The sequence below is a fragment of the Ranitomeya imitator genome, chromosome 5 (genome assembly GCF_032444005.1).
Source record: "Ranitomeya imitator isolate aRanImi1 chromosome 5, aRanImi1.pri, whole genome shotgun sequence".
NCBI lineage: Eukaryota > Metazoa > Chordata > Amphibia > Anura > Dendrobatidae > Ranitomeya > Ranitomeya imitator.
This window is the reverse complement of record NC_091286.1, coordinates 695,069,496-695,093,271: the sequence shown is the minus strand read 5'-3', so window position 1 is coordinate 695,093,271 and position 23,776 is coordinate 695,069,496. Positions and strand designations below refer to the sequence as shown.

The 23,776-nt window shown below is 42.4% G+C and overlaps 1 protein-coding gene across 22 annotated transcripts in view; it reads right to left on the bottom strand.

Annotated features, from left to right (window-relative positions):
• OTOF (otoferlin) overlaps positions 1-23,776 on the bottom strand; it is a 342,337-nt gene that overhangs the window by 11,939 nt on the left and 306,622 nt on the right. For 8 of the 22 annotated variants that reach the window (XM_069728470.1, XM_069728472.1, XM_069728476.1 and 5 more), the window contains 13 exons: positions 22,462-22,528; positions 19,904-20,052; positions 19,642-19,776; positions 17,773-17,910; positions 17,178-17,305; positions 16,759-16,929; positions 16,370-16,530; positions 16,145-16,287; positions 15,349-15,437; positions 10,544-10,642; positions 5,688-5,929; positions 5,402-5,580; positions 5,158-5,258 (listed from right to left, as the gene is read on the bottom strand). In XM_069728470.1, the coding sequence (XP_069584571.1) occupies positions 5,158-5,258; positions 5,402-5,580; positions 5,688-5,929; positions 10,544-10,642; positions 15,349-15,437; positions 16,145-16,287; positions 16,370-16,530; positions 16,759-16,929; positions 17,178-17,305; positions 17,773-17,910; positions 19,642-19,776; positions 19,904-20,052; positions 22,462-22,528 (1,802 nt within the window). Of the gene's footprint in view, positions 1-3,987; positions 4,183-5,157; positions 5,259-5,401; positions 5,581-5,687; positions 5,930-10,217; positions 10,317-10,543; positions 10,643-15,348; positions 15,438-16,144; positions 16,288-16,369; positions 16,531-16,758; positions 16,930-17,177; positions 17,306-17,772; positions 17,911-19,641; positions 19,777-19,903; positions 20,053-22,461; positions 22,529-23,776 lie in introns of all 22 variants that reach the window. The other 14 variants (XM_069728471.1, XM_069728477.1, XM_069728464.1 and 11 more) reach the window with 6 other exon arrangements.

Sequence of the window (23,776 nt, the reverse complement as noted above, 5' to 3'; positions counted from 1 at the left end):
TACGATCCTTTCTAAACAGACTGTAACCCTGTAAGTTAACTGCCCAGTCATAGCTTTCATCTAACCATGTCTCGGTTATTCCCACTATGTCAAAGTTACCTGTAGATATTTCTGCTTCTAGTTCTTCCATCTTGTTTGTCAGGCTTCTGGCGTTTGCGAGCATGCAGTTTAGAGGATTTTGTTTTGTTCCAATCTCCTCACTGTGGATTGTTTTAGAAATGTTCTTACCTCCCTTCTGAGTATGTTTTCCTGGATCTTCTTTGTTCAAGTCTAATGTTTTTCTTCCCGTCCCCTCTTCTTCTAGTTTAACGCCCTCCTGATGAGTGTAGCGAGTCTTCTGGCGAATGTGTGTTTCCCAGGTTTGTTGAGGTGTAGTCCGTCTCTGGCGAGGAGTCCATCGTACAAGTAATTCACACCGTGGTCCAGGAATCCAAATCCTTGTTGTCTGCACCATCGTCTTAGCCAGTTGTTTGCATCAAGGATCCTGTTCCATCTCCTGGTGCCATGCCCGTCTACTGGAAGGATAGAAGAAAAAACTACCTGTGCATCCAGTTCCTTTACTTTCTTCCCCAACTCTTCAAAGTCTTTGCAGATTGTCGGTAGGTCCTTCCTTGCCGTGTCATTGGTGCCAACATGTATCAGAAGAAATGGGTGGACGTCCTTGGAGTTGAAGAGCTTTGGTATCCTATCGGTCACATCCTTGATCATCGCACCTGGAAGGCAGCATACTTCTCTTGCGGTTATGTCCGGTCTGCAGATGGCTGCTTCTGTGCCTCTCAGTAGTGAGTCTCCCACCACCACCACTCTTCGTTGCTTCTTGGCTGTATTTTTTGCTGTCACTTGTTGCTGTGTGCCCTTTTCTTTTTTGCTTGCTGGTATTGCTTCATCCTTAGGTGTGCCATCTTCATCCTCTACAAAGATTTGATATCGGTTCTTTAGTTGTGTGGTTGGTGATTTCTCCATGGTCTTCTTGCTTCTTTTGGTCACATGCTTCCACTCATCTGCTTTTGGAGGTTCTCTGACACTTTTTTTCACCTTCTGTGACCAGTAGAGATGCTTCTGTTCTGTCTAGAAAGTCTTCATTCTCTTTGATGAGTTTCAAAGTTGCTATTCTTTCTTCCAGACCCCGCACCTTTTCTTCTAAAAGGGCCACTAGTCTACACTTCTGACAGGTGAAATTTGATTCTTCTGGTCGATCTGTGAACATGTAGCACATGCTGCAGCTCACCATGTAGGTTGTCACATCTGCCATGTTTGGTGATGCTTTCCAATCAGCTGGTCCCGGCTGTACCCAACGATCTTCTAGCTTAGGGAGACTCTTCGCTTTTCCCAGAAGGCACCTGGAATATGCAAATTAGCCTCTTCAAGCTTGAATCCCTGGTTTGGTGATGCTTTCCAATCAGCTGGTCCCGGCTGTACCCAACGATCTTCTAGCTTAGGGAGACTCTTCGCTTTTCCCAGAAGGCACCTGGAATATGCAAATTAGCCTCCTCAAGCTTGAATCCCTGGTTTAGTGATGCTTTCCAATCAGCTGGTCCCGGCTGTACCCAACGATCTTCTAGCTTAGGGAGACTTCGCTTTTCCCAGAAGGCACCTGGAATATGCAAATTAGCCTCCTCAAGCTTGAATCCCTGGTTTGGTGATGCTTTCCAATCAGCTGGTCCCGGCTGTACCGAACGATCTTCTAGCTTAGGGAGACTCTTCGCTTTTCCCAGAAGGCACCTGGAATATGCAAATTAGCCTCCTCAAGCTTGAATCCCTGGTTACACAGGATCCACCATTCACAATAGGTGATGTCACAGCTCACCTCCTCCTCCTGTACAATGACTGATAGCACCTCTATATACAGTAGATAACACAGGATCCGCCATTCACAATAGGTGATATCACAGCTCACCTCCTCCTCCTGTACAATGACTGATAACACCTCTATATACAGTAGATAACACAGGATCCACCATTCACAATAGGTGATATCACAGGTTACCTCCTCCTGTACAATGACTGATAACACCTCTATATACAGTAGATAACACAGGATCCACCATTCACAATAGGTGATATCACAGCTCACCTCCTCCTCCTGTACAATGACTGATAACACCTCTTTATACAGTAGATAGCACACGATCCACCATCCACAATAGGTGATATCACAGCTCACCTCCTCCTTCTGTACCATGACTGATAACACCTCTATATACAGTAGGTAACACAGGATTCACCATTCACAATAGGTGATGTCACAGCTCACCTCCTCCTCCTGTACAATGACTGATAACACCTCTATATACAGTAGATAACACAGGATCCACCATTCACAATAGGTGATATCACAGCTCACCTCCTCCTCCTGTACAATGACTGATAACACCTCTATATACAGTAGGTAACACAGGATCCACCATTCACAATAGGTGATGTCACAGCTCACCTCCTCCTCCTGTACAATGACTGATAGCACCTCTATATACAGTAGATAACACAGGATCCGCCATTCACAATAGGTGATATCACAGCTCACCTCCTCCTCCTGTACAATGACTGATAACACCTCTATATACAGTAGATAGCACAGGATCCACCATTCACAATATGTGATGTCACAGCTCACCTCCTCCTGTACAATGACTGATAACACCTCTATATACAGTAGATAACACAGGATCCACCATTCACAATAGGTGATATCACAGGTTACCTCCTCCTGTACAATGACTGATAACACCTCTATATACAGTAGATAACACAGGATCCACCATTCACAATAGGAGATGTCACAGCTCACCTCCTCCTCCTGTACAATGACTGATAACACCTCTATATACAGTAGATAACACAGGATCCACCATTCACAATAGGTGATATCACAGGTTACCTCCTCCTGTACAATGACTGATAACACCTCTATATACAGTAGATAACACAGGATCCACCATTCACAATAGGTTATATCACAGCTCACCTCCTCCTCCTGTACAATGACTGATAACACCTCTATATACAGTAGATAACACAGGACCCACCATTCACAATAGGTGATATCACAGCTTACCTTCTCCTCCTGTATAATGACTGATAACACCTCTATATACAGTAGGTAACACAGGATCCACCATTCACAATAGGTGATGTCACAGCTCACCTCCTCCTCCTCCTGTACAATGACTGATAACACCTCTATATACAGTAGGTAACAGGATTCACCATTCACAATAGGTGATGTCACAGCTCACCTCCTCCTCCTGTACAATGACTGATAACACTTCTATATACAGTAGATAAAACAGGATCCACCATTCACAATAGGCGATGTCACAGCTCACCTCCTCCCCCTCTCTTCATCCAGACTAGCGTTTGCTGAGTATTGGGCCTAGTGATCAGGGTGAAAATGATTCTGATACAGGACTATGACAAGTATAACAATCGATAGTTACAAGAATCCATGTAACACCTGATGTAAACCATACCCTTCTTCCGATGACACTTTCCCTTTCACCACCCGTGAGTTTTTATCATGATATATTTTCGTCATATTCACATATTATTCATTCATGTTTTCTTGTGTCGAACTGATAAATTTTAAGAAAACCTTTAAAACTTATGAGGAATACCTGAAAGGTACAATGCAATATGCTCTCTGCATGTTGTGCATCACGCAGAGTCACTCTGCCCCATAGTAGTAGTCTGTGTGCCGCCATATGGTGCACCTGTGAGCAATGATTCTCTTCTATGGTGACATATTTCCATAGTGTGGCACTTTTTTACATGCATGTGTCCTCTGCCGCCATTTACTGTACATAGGCACACAGAGGTACAGTGTAGGTAAATGTTACCATGTGGCAGTATTACAGGTCTGTAAGTCACAGGTATATAATACAGCCACTGTCTTTTCCAGTGAATTTGGCCATACCAGATCCTACGTGCAGCGCCTCAAGGAATATATAGAAAATGGAAGAATGACATGAAAAAGCGGAAAGACAGTACCAACACGGATGTCCTCAGACTGCAAGAATTTTCTTCACCAAGTATCCAGGCAAAGAGTAAAGGAAGAGTCCCAGCATGAGAAGGAGGAGGATGAGGATGAGAATTTTCAGAATCAGCCAGCGGTAATTATTCCAAATGAAGTAGCGGATAGACTTCAGAGGGTTGAGAAACCAAATGAAACTGGTGTCTGGCCGTCTGGTGCGGAGGAGATGGCGGTGAGGCGGAAAATCAGGAAGGAGGAAGGAGCGGGTGAGAGAAAAAAAAAAGGGAGGAAAATGAGAAAGTCAATGAAAGATATAATGGAACATGAGTGGAAGTCAGAAAACTAGAGGCAATGATCCCATCTAACCCAACATTACTGGAAACCAGTGGAGAATATTCCTTTGGGGGCTTCTTATCTCCTTATCTCAGAGGAAATCTAGAACTTTTTGACCTTAAAGATTTTTAAAGGGTTTGTGGGAAATACAAAATTAGGCACGTTGAAGGCCTAACTGAATGTTGCAACAAACCAAGGGACTATGATTGCGCTAAACCCTCAATGGATCTACCCATAAAGAACTACAAATCCTACTAGGGATCACACCATACTATTTCTGGAGCTCTACTGAACTGTCTGTCATAAACTGCTGCATGTCTCATCACATCCATGAAGACTCCATGTTTGGCCGCCATGGACCCAACCAATGACCACCCCGAATGGCATTCATGACCTTTATGGGCAAATCGGCTATGGAACCAGCCAACGAGAAGTAAAGACCGGCTGTGAGGAAACTACACTGGCATCATATGTACGTCAGAGAATCATGCCAAGAAAAAATGGGGTTTCTGGGACGATAAAATTCAAGGACAATTCTTCAGACAGGCCATCAAGATTTGACTGATTCGAGTCCTAGGAATCAAAAAAATCCACTCACTCACAGGCAACTTATAACAGCTGTATTTAGAATGTGAAGGGTTGACTTAAATGGACAATGTGTAATACTTTGTCCTGCAGGTACACTATAAGGAAATCGAACATCTACCAAATTGCCCCATAGAGTAGGTAGACCCTTTGAGACCTGCACATTGTCAAGTATTATGTACATGTATGCAGTGAATTGCAGCTTGTTGTTTTATGTCTCCATCTCTCACTAGGCCGCATTGATCATAGTAAATGGTAACGTCACTTACTTTGGTTTTTCAAGAGGATCTGGTTCATTACGTCCCAGTCCAGCAGGAGTTTTCTCAGCTTCTTCTGCCGTCAAGAGGTGAAGTTCTGCCTCTACTTTACCCTAAACAGAATAAAGGAAATTAACCTTCTACCATTGATCAATTACCTTTCCATCTTCCATCAACTTACAGTCCAAGTGACACACAAAATTCAACAATGTCTCCTTTTTATGGTATCTGTGGATTTAAGTAATTGCCATCTTACAGTGAGCTCCATCTCATCGTTTTCATTTCGGGCAACAAACGGCCACCATCCTTTCACCCTCTTCTGTTTGAAGATCGAAACCATTGGCAAATCAACTTCTGGGGCCACCATGTCTATAGAGCACTGCTTCGCTGTCTTCGCCCCTCGAGGGAAACGGTTCAAGTCAAGCTCTATTGCGCCTGTTGGGGGAATATATTACGAGTTCACTAACTTTTATTTTACTGTTAGAATTTATTTATTTCCTGATCTCATCAGTGATAGGGAGAGTGTTTCCGAATCGTCCTACCGAGGAAGTCATCAGCAGAGAAGTGGTCGGCATCCCAGACCTGGAGAGTGAGACGTGCCGGGATCTTGTATTCAGTTTCATCCCAAGAGAACATGGATTCTTTCTTGGAGATGACAATCTTCTCTTCAGCCACCAAATAGTCAAAAGGAAAGAGAAACCTCCAGTTGAAGTTTCCCTCACCAGTAAGAGAATGATAATGGACATCGGTGTCTTGTTTATCTTCCTGCTGACCTTTCAGCCACCTGAATTTCCCACCCAAAGTCAACGGAAGAAAAAGGTTAAATTTTTCATTTTTAATTATTTATATATTTCAGAATTTCTCCCTAAAACCTAAACCTTATAAATTTAGTTATTTACACAATTATTTTGCTTGAATACTACAATTAGAAAGGAGGATATTTTAAGTATTAATTTTAATTAAAAACATAAAGTTTAAACTATTTGAAGCTTTAAAAACAAAATAATCAGCATTTGAAAGCTCTTATTATTTTTAATAATGTTCCGATATAATTTCCTTTTTTAGTTTTAGGTGGTAAGGTTCCATCAGACTCTCAAGATGTATATGAAAGCTATAGCTCAATTATATATTTTATTCCCTACAGGGAAACTCTTCATATTGGGAAATTATAGAAATTTTAATTATGTTGATTTTTTTTTAACCTATTTGTATGTATGGAAAACTTACAAGAATATGTTGACATTCTTTAAAACATTGAATTTAAATTAAAAAATAAAACAAACACAAATTAGATTTCTAAATACATTTTTTTACATAATTTAGATTCATTAAAGTTAAAATTATATTTAGAAATTTAAAACTGAACACAAGAGATTAATAAGATTTATAAACTTAAAATTGTACACAAATTATATTTAAAAACTAAAACTGTAACACAAATTATATTTATAATTTTAAAATTTACCACAAATTATATTTATAAATTTAAAAGTTAACGCAAATTAGATTTACAAATTTAAAATTTAGCACAAATTAGATTTACAAATTTAAAATTTAGCACAAATTAGATTTACAAATTAAAAATTTAGCACAAATTAGATTTACAAATTTAAAATTTAGCACAAATTAGATTTATACATTTAACACCAATTTGATTTTCGATTGATAGAAAATATACAAATTTGACTAACATTTCTTAAATAATTTTAAAATACAAAAAAATAAAAGTTAATTTAATTAAACATTAATGTTAATATAGAGCATTATTTAAAAAAAAGATGAGCGAAAAAATAAAGTATTTTTGTATGTGATTTCTAATATATTTTTTCAGCAAATTCTACTAATTGTTTTATTTATAGCTTCATTTCTTAATTTGAAATAATATATATTTCTAACTAATAAATTAATATGTTAAAAAAAAACATTTTCAGTAATTATAGGTGTTACAAAACCTTGGAGTTAGTTTATTGAAAATAAATAGTCATCATCATCATTGTAATGTTCTCTGTTAGCAAAAAATGTTGCCAAAATTTTGCGAAACTCCTAAATTTATCATAATCATAACATTATTATTATTATTATGTCCTTGTTAAATAATATTTTACTAAAATTAAATGTAAAAAAAAAGTATACTTAAATGTACATTTGTAAAAAATTATTTAGAAGTACTTAAAAAAAAAAAAAAAAAAACAGAATGAAAAAAATGCCTACATATGTAAATATTACACAATAATATACACGTAACATAAAATATATAACATAAATCACCATTCTTCTCATGGAAAAGCACATGCAGATTCACACTACAAAAACACACACTTGCATGAAAGCCCCCCGACATGCCGGCATAGAAATGGAACGGACAGCCACACAGACAGATGGGACTTCCACCATTAACGGTTAGAGCTAATTTACTGGTTTCCATGTCCAGTGCCGGTTTAGGTGGCGGACGCCTGGTTGCGGCACATTCAGTAAATGAGCTTTACTATTAGAGAAGAAGGTATGACTCCACGAGAGGGAGATGAGTGGGCATGCCATGCAGATGCTCCAGTGATGCAGTCCGCTTTAACCTCTCAATTACAATAGTTCTTCGGAATTAACCCCGTTGTTACTGAAGGGTTTTTCACTTTGCTCATTTACATCCCTTTCAGAAACAAAAAGGTTATGAAGACACTTACCTGGAGTCAAGAAACACAATGTTAAAAAAAAATGGCGGAGTGGTAACAGACCCTCGTTTTTTTGTTACTTTTTTTTTAATTTCCTTATTTTATTGGTGCAAACACATGAAACACACTGTGTGCAGTCACACCTGCTCCTCAGAGCATCTCTAGCTGGTGGGATTGTGTGGTGGTACCAGGGCTAGAAAGGCCTCTCCAGTCCTGAGGGTAGGCATCGTGCTGAAGAGCAAATAGAACCATCAGTCGACCTCGAAACGTGATGACAAGTTACTTTTATTATTTTATTTTAATATACCTTACTTTTTATTTTATTTTTGTTTTATCTTACTTTGTTAATTTATTTTTATAATATTTTTGTTGTAGGATTAATTACCTTTTTTGTTTTTTTCTTTTTCTTTTGTTTTAATTTAGCATTTTTTAATCTGTTTTAATTTACTTTTTACATTTTCTATTTATCTGTTTTTCATTTTTATATAGTACACTTATAATTCGAATTTGAATCATTGAACTAACCGCTTTAGTTATGGAGCATGCCTTAACATTTATTAATAAAAGAACAAGATATTATGAACTTTTGTGATTCTTTTTTAAACATTACCACTTCCCTTGTATCATTTCCTCCAGTCGAATGTAGCGCACTTCTGTCTTCTTTGTGACCTAACTATGAATGTCTCCTATAAAATGTGAACCAATACTAAAAGCTTTCGCTACCTTCTTGTGAACCTGTTTTTGCAGAATTCACAAATTAATTTGATTTATTTGATTGTTATTTTATTTATTTACCTTCTCCAACCAATAATTAATTAGCCAGTTCAGTTGGCCACTTTTATTGTACCTAATATTTTATATCTAACAAAAATTGTTGCAAATTACAGCATTTTTATATTCTTGGGGTGAAATATAAAATATAATAATGTTTTTAGTTCATTTTGTTTATATAATTGCTTAACACTAGGACTACTGGTATAGTCATTTTGGCTACTTGCACTTCAGTAGTTCTAGTCAGGGTCATGAGTCCAGTAGTCCTAGTGTTAAATCGGTGGTCTAAAAGCTAAGTACTTTTCATTTCAATCTATTTAGTGCCATCATCTAAACTACTTTCTAATATACTTTAATTAAAAATTCCCAATCCTTCCCTAACTACGCTATCTGACTACTGATCTATTTTTTTTCTACTTCCATTTTGATGACACTTTGAGAATCCCAAAAGCAGCCTCTGTTCCCTTTCTGAAACTAAGGATCATCCTTGACCTCCGTTTCGGGCACTGTGCACAATGACAGCGCGCTCTGTTGCCAGCTCAGATAAGCAGTATTGAGCCAGCAACAGAGTTTGATGTCCGAATTCCTGGAGTGCAGAGACCAGTACTGCCCCCGCTAATGACCTCACTGGCCTCTGCATGGTGGGTATTCTGAAATTGCACTCTGTTGCTGGCTCATTACTGCTGATCTGAGCCAGCAACTGAGTGTGCTGTCATTGTGCACAGCGCGTAGGTACTAGCCCAGTGTCACTGTTTACACGTTGTTTCAGGGAGGGGTTGCGGAAGTGACCGCAGCTTCTGCTCCCTGATGACGCTTTGTTTGAGTATCCCAGCATGCAAATGTCATCAAAAAGAAAGTGGAGGAAAAAAATAGAAAAGCAGTTAGTGTAGTTAGGGAAGGATAGAGAATTATTAATGCAAGAATATTACAAAATAGTTTAGATTATGACACTAAATAGATAGGGATTTCAAATGAAAATAACTTTGAGCTTCAGAAGTTTATATAAAACACAAATGGAAAAATAAGAAATTAAAAAAATAAATACAATCTAAATAAAATTAATAGATTATACAATTAAGTTAAAACATTAAACTTTTTTTTAAACATTTCAAATTAATAGAAAAATTAAGAAAGTATCGGCTCGTAAAGCAGGCTATATTACGTCCATCAGCTCTAAATTTGGAGTCATTTATAACAGAAGTAATAAAGATAATAAAAACAATAATAATAATATAATTAAAATTTGCTCTTCTTTGTTTTGAATTTTTGGGCAAAATCTGACAATTGAATCTTAAAAATCGATGCCATAATTTTTTTTTTAATTGGCAAAAAAAAATAAATAAAAAAAATTGTTAAGACCAAAATCAAATTTTTTTTTGTTGCCCTCAAAAACTGAAGAGTAATTTCATAGGATCAAAATAACCCAACAGAACCACCACATGGCAACCCAGAGACGAGCTAGAGATGGGAGCGGGCCAGCAAGGAATGCAGCATACCAGTGCAGTTCAGTGCAGTGAGACAAGCAGCAATGAGTGGCAGGGCATATGCACATTCTGTTCGCCCAAGGAGAGGGGGAAGGCGGGTTAGAAGGGGAAGGGGTGGGCCGTGGGAATGGGACGGGCCGTGCATCATTACCCCTTAACATAGATGTCAGACATCTTCTCTCCTGTCATGAAAGCATCATCTTCTAAAATCACTTCATCAGTGTTCCAAATTATAACGCGCAGCTCAAAACTAGTTGACAATAGCGCGACGATAAACACCAAGAAGAGAGACAAAAAAACAAACAAAAAAAGCAAAAAAAAAAGATGCTAAATTTTTTTGTTATTCACACACAACACAAAAGCGTAAAACCGGCAACAACGGCAGCGTAGGAACCAGTGTGTGCGCCACAGGTATACACAGAAGCCCACACATAACACAGAGGCAGAGCGTTGGTTGGATTTTTCACTGGTACGTACCCCCTGACAAAAATGTCACTAGACTTTTCTCCTGTGAAGTAATCATCATCTTCGAGTATTACCTCATCAGTATTCCATATTATCACTCTAAGCTCGTATCTGGTAAGGAGATAGTGAGATTAGTGAGACGTGGCGCCATGGCAGGACGATGGGACTTCGGGGGTATTGGTGCGGGTTACCTCCTGGTAGAGTCTTTCTCGGTTTACCGAGGATCGAAGGGGTACAAACATATCGTTTATGCCTTGATAGGGTATTCTCAAGCTTGAAAGTTATATGTTAGCCATTTGATAGTGGATAACTTTCTGATAGCTGGGGGTCTGACCGATGAGACCCTCCACTCTAAGAATAGGGGCTCGTGAATGAAATGGAGGTTGTTCATGCACACTTCTGTTCCATATGGCTGGTCTTCAGCACTCGCGTAGGACTGAATGGAGCAACAATGCGCATGATCGAATTCTGCTCCATCCACATGGGGCTTTTCAGAGGGCCCTTCAGAGATTAGAAAAACAAATTTTGACAGTGAAGGTGACCAATGAGTGGAACAGGCGGCCACGAGAGGTGGTGAGTTCTTTTTCGATGGAAGTCTCCAAACAGTGGCTGGACAGACATCTGTCTGAGATGGTTTAGTTTGACACAATGACCCTGGAGGTCCCTTCCAACTCTAATATTCTATGATTCTATGATTCTTGGGATTGGTTCGGGTCTCAGCATTTGGACTCGCAACAATCAGGAGATAACTTTCAAACTTGACCATACCCCATTATTGGGTTTGTCCATTGAGAACAAGTTATCTCCTACCCACAGGATAGGTGATAACTTATGGATAGGGTGTACCAGCACCAATCGGCAGGACGGTTACTTATTGGATTTGCAGGTTAGATTCTTGACAGCCGCTCTATTCATTTTCTATAGAGCTGCCAGAAAAAAGCAGAGTTCTGCAGCCCGATGATGGGGAATGAATGGACCGGTGGTCAAGCATAACTGGGATAAAAGTTGCCCATTCAGCCGATCAGTGAAGGTCCTGGAGGTCAGACCGTCACTGATCAACAAATATCCATTGGTTGGTTGATAAGTTATCTTCACCGGACAATCCCATTAAATAACAAAAAAAATCCCTTACGGATCCCCATTAGTCATGGTTTACTTCTTGACAGTGATGGCACAGGTCCGTACGCAGTAGCACAACAGCCAATCACTGACCTGAGTAGTGACATGTCAACAGGTCTGATGTCAACCCCACACTCGTTATAGGCTGCCATGTTGTACGTAGGTAATATCATCACCCGTAGTTTAGGTGACCGGCCACCACTGCAGTGAAGCAGAGGTGGCCGAGCATACGTAGTGCTTACACGCTTTTTAGTAGAGCCCTGTATGCATTGAACTAAAGCCGGAGTAGATGAGCCGATCAGCTTTAGTGTCTCCGTTCTACAGCGTCGGAGCGTGGACAATATGGGTCAGCGGTGCATCCGAACTATCCGAAGTAAAAGCTACAATAATAATATAATAATAATGGAAAAATAATATTCTCTAGAACATAAAAAGTTGCCCAGATGGCAGAATAAAGGCTTCCGGGATAAAGCCATAAATAATTTTCTCCATAATTTATTTCCAAATATAATAAAATAATAAAATTTGTATGGGGAAAATACATTTCTATGGAGTGAATTGTCCCAGAATTTTGCTCGAAGGCGAGGTCAGAGTGATAGAAGAATGGATGACGGTTTTGGGTGTTTTGCCTCCGGTGATCACCGGCCCGGCCGGGGCTCTGTCGGCTGATTTTGCCTTTATTGTATTTTTTGCATTATCTCCGACATCACAGATATTATCATCACCGGCTCCAGACAGAAATACATAGAAGTATTAAAAAAAAGCTAAACTTTTTTGTACTTTTCAGAGTTTACAGGTCGACTTACCTGATGTGGATTTACAGACTATTCCTAAAAAGCGGAATCATTATTGGAATATACAGACAAGATACAAAATGCCGGAATATTAACCCTCATGCTGCGTTCAAAAATCTAATGTTCTGAGAATGTGACCAATCACTAAATCAGAAATCGGGGCTACATTCACGCCTCATGAAGGTCACTCAGGCAGCGCCTGTCGATAATGTTAGAGGCTCGGATCAGACCCGACCTCCGCCGCGGCATGACGGTGTTCAATGGTGACAATATTCATTGACCTACACATCGGATTTGGTGGAAAATATGTACAAATAGCTAAATCATTGAATCAAAGGGACATTTTGAACCTTTAAAATGTTGACTAAGAAAAAAAATGTGAGAGCCAGCGGCATATGTCTCAGAGACAGTCATTGGCCACTGTGGTGTATTACAGGGAATGTATCACCGAGACTGTTATTACTAGAGAAGACAAAATAATGGTAAATATAATATAATATATACACACATTTTTCTAATCCTTTTAATTTGATGTTTTTTTTATGCTATTTTCAGTAGACAATTAAACAGTTTAAAAGTTTACACACCCCGGCAGAATTTTTGCTTTCTTGGCCAAAACTTTTTCTCCACTGTTGGTTAGTGGTTGGGTGAAGCCATTTATTGTCAAACTCCTGTGTTTTCTCTTTGTAAATCATAATGACAACCCAAAAAATCCAAATGACCCTGATCAAAAGTTCACACACCCTGGAGATTTTGGCTTCCTAACATGCACAGAAGTTGACACAAATGGGTTTGAATGGCTCCTGAAGGTAACATCCTCACTAGTGATGAGCGACTAGCATTGCTGCTCTGGTCTCCCCGAGCATGCTCGGTATTTGGATGTGCTCGGAGATTTAGTTTTAGTTTAGTTAGTGGGGATTCCCTAACAAACAGGCATTCCTCACATGTATTCAGCCTGTCTAGCAGACGTAAATCATGCAGCTGAGGCCAGGAAAACAAATTTTTCCAGGCACATCCAAATACTCAGAGATCACCCGAGCATGCTCGGGGAGACCAGAGCAACGAGTATACTCGCTCATCACTAATCCTCACCTGTGACCTGTTTGCTTGTAATCAGTGTGTGTGCATAAAAGTTGAGTGAGTTTCTGAGATCCAGACAGACTCTTGCATCATTCATCCAGCCACTGAGGTTTCTGGATTGTGAGCCATGGGGAAAGCAAAAGAATTGTCAATGGATCTACGGGAAAAGGTAGTTGAACTGTATAAAACAGGAAAGGGATACGCAAAGATATCCAAGGAATTGATCATGCCAGTCAGCAGCGTTCACACTGTGATTAACAAATGGAAAATCAGTGGCTCTGTAAAAACAAAACCACGGTCAGGTAAACCAACAAAAATGTCGCCCACAACTGCCAGGAAAATTGTTCAGGATGCAAAGAAAAACCCACAAATAACATCAGCTGAAATTCAAGATGCACAATAAGGAGGCACTTGAAGAAAAACGGGCTGCATGGATCAAGTCACCAGAAGAAAGCCATTACTGCGCAAATGCCACAAAGTATGTCGCCTACAATACACAAAACAGCACAAAGACAAGCCTCAAAACTTCTGGAACAAGGTAATTTGGAGTAATGAGACCAAAATTGAACTTTTTGGCCACAACCATAAACATTACATTTGGAGAGAGGAAAACAAGGCCTATGATGAAACGAACACCATTCCTACTGTAAAGCACGGAGGTGGATCGCTGATGTTTTGAGGGTGTGTGAGCTACAAAAGCACAGGAAACTTGGTTAAAGTTGAAGGAAAGATGAATGCAGCACGTTACCAGCAAATACTGGAGGCAATTTTGTACTCATCAGCCTGGAAGCTGCACATGGGACGTACTTGGACGTTGCAACATGACAATGATCCAAAACACAAGGCCATGTTGACCTGTCATTGGCTACAGCAGAACAAAGTGAAGGTTCTGGAGTGGCCATCTCAGTCTCCTGACCTCAATATCTTTGAGCCACTCAGGGGAGATCTCAAGCGCGCAGTTCATGCTAAACAGCCCAGGAATTTATAGGAACTGGAGGCTTTTTGCGAAGAAGAGTGGGCAGCTTTACCATCTGAGAAAATAAAGAACTTTATCCACAACTACCACAAAAGACTTCAAGCTGCATTAAGAAATGGGGTATGTGAACGTTTGATCAGGGTCATTTGGATGTTTTGGGCTGTCATTATGATTTAAAAAAGACAAAACACAGACAATAAATGGCTTCACCCAACCAGTAGCCATGAGCGAAGAAAAAGGTTTGGTTTTATCATTCAAATTCTCTGAAAAAAAGGCCAAGAAAGCAAAAATTCTTACGGGGTATGTAAACTTTTGAGCAGAACTGTAAGAGCGGCCATATTGGTGCTATTGGCCATTGTACAGGAGGAGGAGGTGAGCTGTGACATCTCCTGTTGGGAGCAGTGGAGCAGTGAGACAATGACCCCGGATAAACAGTTTTTAAAGGGTTTTAGTGGCAAAAAATAAAAAATGTCCTTTAGCAGCCAGTGTCAGACAGCTGCTGCCAAGCCCAGAAAAGTCGTGGGAAGTCACTGAAGATTATAAGTTTATATCTGTGACATCATACAGCAGTGGTGAGACTGTGGATGTAAGACTGCATATAGTCTGTGTATAAGAAGGAAATAATGGGCCGTAAAATAAGATAATTGGTGCTGCTGATGGACAGAGGCGACGATCACTACGAATAAATGTATAGAGGCCTAATAACGGCCCATAAGAAGGGCACGACCGCTGCGTGCAGTAGTCTCATGGGACTTGGGTAGCTGTAAGATGCGGTTGATGAGTGTTGCTACATTTTCCGGTCAGATCATACCGGGCCCTGGGGTTAGCTGTAAAAGACTTTCCTTTACCTTTTTGGCTTCCTGGGAGAAATATCGATGGCAGGACCCGGTGCAGGCATGTCCATCGGGAACATGTCCACCCACATTTCTAACCGTCCCTGAGAAAAGAAGACCCCAACAGTTAGCTGATGGAGAAAAATCTAATCACAAAGGTCTACCTTTCAAAAAAAAGAGAACATCAGCTTTTTCAACATTGTTGTGAACGGTTACCTACAATAAATATAGTAAGTTAATGCATGACATTAAGGGGAACCTATCAGCAGTGGTTTAGAGGGCGTCAGGAGGTAGGGACGTAAAGGTCATTGTTCAACAATTAAAATGATGCCTATATTTTTCTAATCCGGTGCTTCATTGCAGAGAAATCCTTATTTTTATCCCTTTAAACTGCAAGTGCACTGAATGTTGCAAGTGCATCTGCAGTCTGCGGTTTCATCTTCAGTTCTCCTAGCCCGATGCTGCCTAACGATGCTTGACTGGGTTTGTTGCCTGTGATTTGTTGCCTGTGCTACAGCTTCTGTACCTTCTGTCAAGCAAGCAGTCGCATGGCACTGAGCGGGGAGTAGAGAAATCATGAACTGCACATGCACTTGCAACACACTGTGCACTTGCAGTTTAAGGGATAAAAATTAGGATTTCTCTGCAATAAAGCAACGGATCAGAACGATATAGGTATCGTTTTAATGGTTGAACAATGACGTATACGTGTCTTCCTCTTCTGTGCCCCCTAACTCGCCGCTCTTTAAAGATCCCCAACAATCATAACAATAATGGCACGTTTGGTTCCAATATTTTTATTGATTCGTACCTGCTCGATTCCCGGCTTGTCTGGATTTAGGAGTGGCCGAGTCTCTACATGTTCTGGAATCAACCTGCACCCAACGCGGGGGATTTCCTCCCAATGTTGGAGGACTGAGAGGGCGAGATGTTCATCAGTCTGTTTCTTCTGACCTGAGTTGGGAAACAAAGAATAAGACGATGAAACCCCTGACAAGTGTCTAAAGCGATGACCGTTCCCGGACCACAGACACACCATTTTCATCTTCGATTTCTGTGGGGCCGGTGAACACGCGATTCATGACTTTGACTCGCCCTCCGGGACCGAAATGTGGACCATCGATCTTCCCTTCTTTGCAGAGTTTGGACAGGATCTGTGTCGGCTTCATGGGGTCTCTCCACATATTATAACCATGTCTGGGGGAGGAAGAAGAGAACGTGAAAAACAGAAGATGATCGAGGGGTCTAGTGGTCAAAATTCACAATTTCATAAATCTAGAACGGTGATTTATGGGGTTGTTCATGAGCGGACACCTCTCCATCTTTGCGTGGCATATGGGACCCGCTTCTATCATACACTTATCCTGTGGATATGCCATAAACATTTGGGATGACCCCTTTACGGATAGCAGCAGATACACGTACATGGCATATGTCTGCGATATTCCGCACGTAGCTCTGTGTTTGCTGTAATAACGATTTTCCAGATCAATCTTAGTTTCTCCAATCAGGTCGTCAGTTCCAACCAGATCCCAGTCGTATACAGCAACAGTGAGCATGGATTCCATAGGAAACGTGGCCTCAATATCAAACGACCTGGGGTAAAGAAATTGAAAGCAGACAGGGACATAAGTAAATCCTCTGACTCCGAGATCTGCACCTTCCCTCTGTTAATATTCTTGATGTTGGTTTCTAGATTTTTCTCCTTGTGCTGCACCGATGCACTGGAACATCCCATGATGCGACCACCTTCATAACCCTCCCTTGCCACATCGTGCTCGTGATGCATTGATGGACAAGTTCGTCTGGCAGCATTTTGATCCCCGCCATTCGGCTGGACTCACTTCCCAAAGACGGGGTTCAGCTGCTTGGATATGTAGTTCTCCTTATCCTTGATTTCGGTTTTTCCCAGTTTAATGACGACGTAGGGATCGGCCTTCCCATTGATGTCAGCGGGATGTAGATCTGTGGCCTAGAAAAGAGTTCATGGTATTAGTCAAATCCGAGCCATGGCCGCCGGTCCATGAGAGCATGCAATCTAGAGTCTTTGCGGTCAATGCCACCTAAAGAGGTACTCCAACTATAAATGTCTAATATATTGGGGTTCCACCTATGATTCCAGGACAACAGGGGTCCACGAGTGACTGAAGATAGTTTTAGTTGTGCCGTATTGGACGTGGCCGGTGGCACGGCATCAGGAGACTTTATCTCCCCTTAATGGTGATTTTACCACTGATTTCCTTAACTGGGGAATGGTGGTCTTTTCCTAAGCAATTTTTGGGACCACCAGCCACTGCCCTTCTGTGGGAACAGTGTAAAGATGTTTTGTATACTATCAGGTGACCATATCTCCACAGAATTAGGGAGTCCCTGGCAGTCAGAATCCAAACCAATATGGAAAAAGTGCACTCGAGAAAACATTCCGTATTTTGCTCTCACCCTGACCACGTACACCCGCACCAGTACGTTTATTGGGTCATTGTTGGGTATGCCTTGGAACATGCCAAAATTGGGGTCAAATCCAGCTTCCTTTGTGATGTCATCGGGCAATGGGACCTTGTACACACACATGGAGCCCTGGAGGATGGAGGGGAGCGAAGGTTACTTTTATATCATACAGTATAAAGACTCTTTACTCTAGCCCACCAGGGAACATAACAGCACTGAAATATAGATTATTGTGTTTTTGTCTGCACCTGCTTGCTAGGACTGCACACTTCAGCACACTAAAGGTTAAACTAAGTATAGAAATGTTCTGCAGTGGTCTGTTCCAGGTGTTAGGTAAGACACATTGTTAGAGGTGAGGGTTTATGGGTTTTCCTGGGGTTGGGTAGAACATATTGTTAGAGGGGAGGGTTTATGGGTTTTCCTGGGGTCGGGTAGGACATATTGTTCATGGATTGTCATGGGGTTGGGTAGAACACATTGTTAGAGGGGAGGGTTCATGGGTTGTTGTGAAGTTGGGTAGGACCCCCTGTTAGAGGAGAGGGCTTGTGGGTTGTCCTGGGGTTGGGTAGGTCACATGGATTGGGTAGGGCTCATGGATTGGACTGGAGTTAGGTAGGACAGATTGTTAGAGGGGAGGGTTCATGGATTGCCCTGGGGTTGGGTAGAACACATTGTTAGAGGAGAGGGTTCATGGATTGCCCTGGGGTTGGGTAGGATACATTGTTAGAGGGGAGGGTTCATTGATTGTTCTGGGGTTGGGTAGGACACATTGTTAGAGGGGAGGGTTCATGGATTGCCCTGGGGTTGAGTAGGAAACATTGTTAGAGGGGAGGGTTCATTGATTTTCCTTGGGTTGGGTAGGACCCACTGTTAGAGAGGACTCGTGGGTTGTCCTGGGGTTGGGTAGGGCTCATGGGTTGTCCTGGGGTTGGGTAGGTCACATTGTTACAGAGGAGGGTTCATTGATTGTCCTGGGGTTGGGTAGGACACATTGCTACAGAGGAGGGTTCATGGGTTGTCCTGGGGTTGGGTAGGGCACATTGTTAGAGGGGAGGGTTCATGGGTTGTCCTGGGGTTGTGTAGGTCACATTGTTACAGAGGAGGGTTAATTGATAGTCCTGGTGTTTGGTAGGACACATTGTTAGAGGAGAGGGCTCATGAGTTGTCCTGGGGTTGGATAGGTCACACTGTTAGAGGAGAGGGTTCATGGATTGTCCTGGGGTTGGATAGGACATATTGTTAGGGGGGAGGGTTCTTGGGATGTCCTGGGGTTGGGTAGGTCACACTATTAGAGGGAAGGGTTCATAGGTTGTCCTGGGGTGGGGTAGGTCACATTGTTAGAAGGGGGTTCATGGATTATCATGGGGTTGAGTAGGACACATTGTTAGATGAACCCCTCCCACCATAGACCACTAGGTATTATAATGATCATTACCCCAGTTAACCTGGAAATAATATGAATCCCTTTTACCTTAACCCTTCAGGAAATAAAAAAATGAACATCTCCCACCACTAGGGAATAAAATACCACTCCTCACACAGACCATTAGATAGTAACCTTATCTTTTACCCCAGTGCACCAGGGAACCTCTACTTCTACTCTAGACCACCAGGGAAGGGGCTACTATTTTTAACTTTCATAAATAGTGACATTAACCCTTCAGAATATCAGACCACCAGGGAAGTTTTAATTATTATGATTTTTTTCTGTTGTGTAAATCCTTTAGTCTAGTGAGCTCATCAGTCGGACATGATCAGTGGACTTTGTGGTTATGAACAAGTCATATACTGTAATCAGAGCACACCATGGGCTAGATACTGATGACCAGCGCTAGTCAGCAGAATCTGATGGACACTCGCCTTGAACCTCCCGACTATTCGCTCCTCCTCACTGACTGTGTCATCGTCATCCCCGATCTTCCCCCGTAGTAAGTTGAAGGTGTGCAGCCAGTCCTCAAAGCTATCAAACTCTGTCTCCAGCTCCTTGTTGAACACCTGAAATCGTACATTATGGAGAATGATAGTGATACTCTATATCGTTTGAACCCATCAGCTCTGTATTACTGAATCCTGAGACATCCTTTGGTGGACATCGCAGGATCTGCTGACATCGGGGACCCACCTTTAGCTCATCGATCTTTTGCTTGTTCTTCTTCTCCGCCATCTCAGCCTGTAGTTTCTTCTTCTTGTCCTCTTTGGGCACTTTCACCTTCTCTTTGTTTTTCACTTGCCCTTTGGAGCCTTTCATGGGAGAGTCATCAATTTTGATCTCTGAGTCATCAGATAAGTTGGTGGGGATGGAAGGAACCAACAACACGAGACACTAAACCACGATGAGCATGAAAGTTGACGGATAGTTCGGAGCACGGGAGGCCCTAGACCTCCCGCACCAGCTATCGAGCTTCCAAATCCATGTGTTTCCACTCCACCCATGAAAAGCACACTGAGGTCCGATGAGGGGTCATCAAACCAGACTCGAAGTACCACATGGATTGTAGAAGCCAAATACTTACCAGCCTCAGTCTACACTACAATGGACAGCACATACGCATCACACAGAACTGCATTGCTCTTTGCATCTCTATCCATAGTGTGTCGGCCAGATGATAGGGGCACTGGTGGATCCTTCATCTAGAAGACCCTCCATGTTAGGTTGCTGACCCCATAAGGGCACATCTAGGGTTCTGATCTCTTATATAATACTATGCAATACTCCTCAATTGCAGAGTAGTATGCCTGTCTAGAGGGATGAACTGCGGGGATGGATATCCCCAACGTTTTGGCTTGAGCTGGGTTTCTGCAGTTACTCACACGAGTACAGAGGCAGAGCCCACAGATAAGCCTGATATATATATATATATATCTGTCATGTAGCGTTAAGAGATTAAAGGATTTCACCCATCAGTGATAACCTCTTTTATACTGAAGCCGTTGGATTGGGTTTGGCTCCTTTGGTCAAAGAAAGCCTTTTTCAACCAAAAAGTGTTAGTCTTATGTGGTGGGGTGGCCATTCAGATTAATGGCCATCTATGTAATATATGGGAGGCCATAACAGGACCCACTCTTACCAGGAGGAATCCAGAGTGCAGGACCCTTCTTCACGATATCAATACTCCCTAATATGGCAAATAGACGACAATTGTCCTCATAGGAAAACCCCTTTAATATTGCGTCTAACTTTTTTGTGTGGCTATATTGCTTCTAACGTTTTTGTGCACCTACTATAAATTTACAGGTGATGTCCATGGAGTGTGAAGCAGCGACCGGTGTAACATGTAAGGGTCATTGTATGTTCCCCCCAGGATGCACATGGAGGCGTATTGAGGCCATGGGAGTGCATTGCAGTCACAGGCGTAGCTGTGATTGCAATGCGGAATAAAAGCCGAATAAAACCTGCTGGGCTTTTTTCTGTTTTGAAACAGACTGCAAGATGATAGTTGTGCAGTCCGTTTCATTCATGGCCGGGTTTTCCATGTGGCTGAAGGCCACAGATTCCAGTTAAAAACCCTGCAGTATAGGGTTTAGGTGTGTCAGAGTCAGTGTCAGTCTAGTGTTGGCAGGAGTACAGAGCAGAAGGCTCTGCAGAGCTCCACCTGTGCGAGACAACAGGCCAGCGGAGCCAAACGGCCAAGGCAGCTGAAAAGCCTGGCATTCACAGCATACACAGCGGTGCAGTTGCCCACGGCAACAGGTCTTAGGAGGTGGACTGGCGTGTTTAGTGACTGTAAACTGGAGAATATGGTTCCCGGCTGCGATCTGGAGGATATTGTGTACTGTGTAAAGCTGTGAGTAAAGAGATGTTAACACGGTGGTCCAGTCGCCCACGATAACAGTCAGAGGTGGGCTGGCATGTTTAGTGACTGTAAACCAGAGGATATGTGCCCGGCTGTGATCCAGAGGTGGACTGTCCTGTTTCCCAGCTGCGATCTGGAGGATATTGTGTTCTGTGTTTATATGAGCTGAACATTAAAGAGACATTTTGCTTTGAACTTTGCTGGGTCACTGCCTCATAACTTCACAGAGTGTTACCGCTGCACTACAGGAGGTAAAAAATGTAAAAACATTCTGAGATAAATAAAACAATAGTCACTCTCGCCGATCCTCCACAGCTTCAGTTTCGACACTTAACAGATCCTCACTGGTCGCTTCCACCGGAAAAGGTGTCCTGCTTCAGCCAGGGGTAGGCCAATGGGGGTATTTCTGGATTGGAAAGCATCGAAACGGGAGCTGAGTGGATCCAGGAACAGCTAGTATCACTACTTTTATTTTTATACTTATTTTTTTTCCCCTGGGAAACCACTTTGTGGCTCGTAGAGGCACATGGAGCACCTAAAGGTCCTCTGTGTGGAACCATGGGGATCAGTGAACCGTCGGGTTAGCTCTGTGTGCATGGCTTTGCTTATATATATGAGATGTCATTACATTACAGAAGGCCTTCGTGACCGGGTCCTCATCTGGTTTTGACCAAAGCCAATGCCAACTTTCATTGCTGTACAACATGAAGAAGAGGGTACGAATGTAGAAGGGAGAGAACAACACTCATCGTTCTGCTATCATCATGCACAATTCCAGTGGCCTCACTGCATTAACATTATCTCCAATGGTAAACATGGATGTTGTCAGAAATGTAGAAAAAAAACTATTGTTCTGACTGCACCCAGACTACGATAACGTCATTACCATCCGCAATCTCCATCTCCTCCTTTTCTTCAGCTTCGGCCGCTGCCGCTTCCTGCTGGCGCAGTTGCTGGATGTGAAAAAGAAAACAAAAGATCAAGAAATTACTTGTAAGGGTTCAAAAAGTGGCTATAAAACAACACAAGGGTATTCTGTTACTATGCTATGGATGATCAGGTGGTAGAGGTTGGTGCTGCCAGAGGTGGTGCTGCTAGAGGTAGAGGGTGGTGTTGCCAGAGGTGGTAATGGTAGACATAGAGGATGGTGCTGCCAGGGGTGGTAATGCTAGACGTAGAGGGTGGTGCTGCCAGAGGTGGTGCTGCTAGAGGTGGTACTGCTAGAGGTAGAGGGTGGTGCTACCAGAGGTGATACTGCTAGAGGTAGACTGTGGTACTGCCAGACGTGGTAACTCTAGAGGTAGAGGGTGGTGCTGCTAGAGATGGTGCTGCTAGAGGTAGAGGGTGGTGCTACCAGAGGTGATACTGCTAGAGGTAGACTGTGGTACTGCCAGACGTGGTAACTCTAGAGGTAGAGGGAGGTGCTGCTAGAAGTGGTACTGCTAGAGGTAGAGGGTGGTGCTACCAGAGGTGTACCATCTAAAGGTAGAGGGTGGTGCTGCCAAAGTTGGTACTGCTAGAGGTAGAGGGTGGTGCTGCCAAAGGTGGCACTGCTAGAGGTAGAGGGTGGTGCTGCCAAAGGTGGTACTGCTAGATGTAGAGAGTGGTGCTGCTAGAGATGGTACTGCTAAAGGTAAAGAGTGGTGCTGCAAGGTGAGCAGGGTGGTAGAGGGTGGTGCTACCAGAGGTGTACCATCTAAAGGTAGAGGGTGGTGCTGCCAAAGTTGGTACTGCTAGAGGTAGAGGGTGGTGCTGCCAAAGGTGGCACTGCTAGGGGTAGAGGGTGGTGCTACCAGAGGTGATACTGCTAGAGTTAGACTGTGGTACTGCCAGACGTAGTACTGCTAGAGGTAGAGGGTAGTGTTGCCAGAGGTGGTACTCCTAGAGATGGTACTGCTAGAGGTAGAGGGTGGTGCTGCCAAAGGTGGCACTGCTAGGGGTAGAGGGTGGTGCTACCAGAGGTGATACTGCTAGAGTTAGACTGTGGTACTGCCAGATGTAGTACTGCTAGTGGTAGAGGGTAGTGTTGCCAGAGGTGGTACTCCTAGAGATGGTACTGCTAGAGGTAGAGAGTGGTTCTGCAAGAGGAAGAGGTTGGTGCTGCCAGAGGTGCTACTACTAGAGGCAGAGGGTGGCGCTGCCAGAGGAGGAGGACGGTGCTCGCAAAGGTGGTACTGATAGAAGAGGTGAGTGGTGCTGCA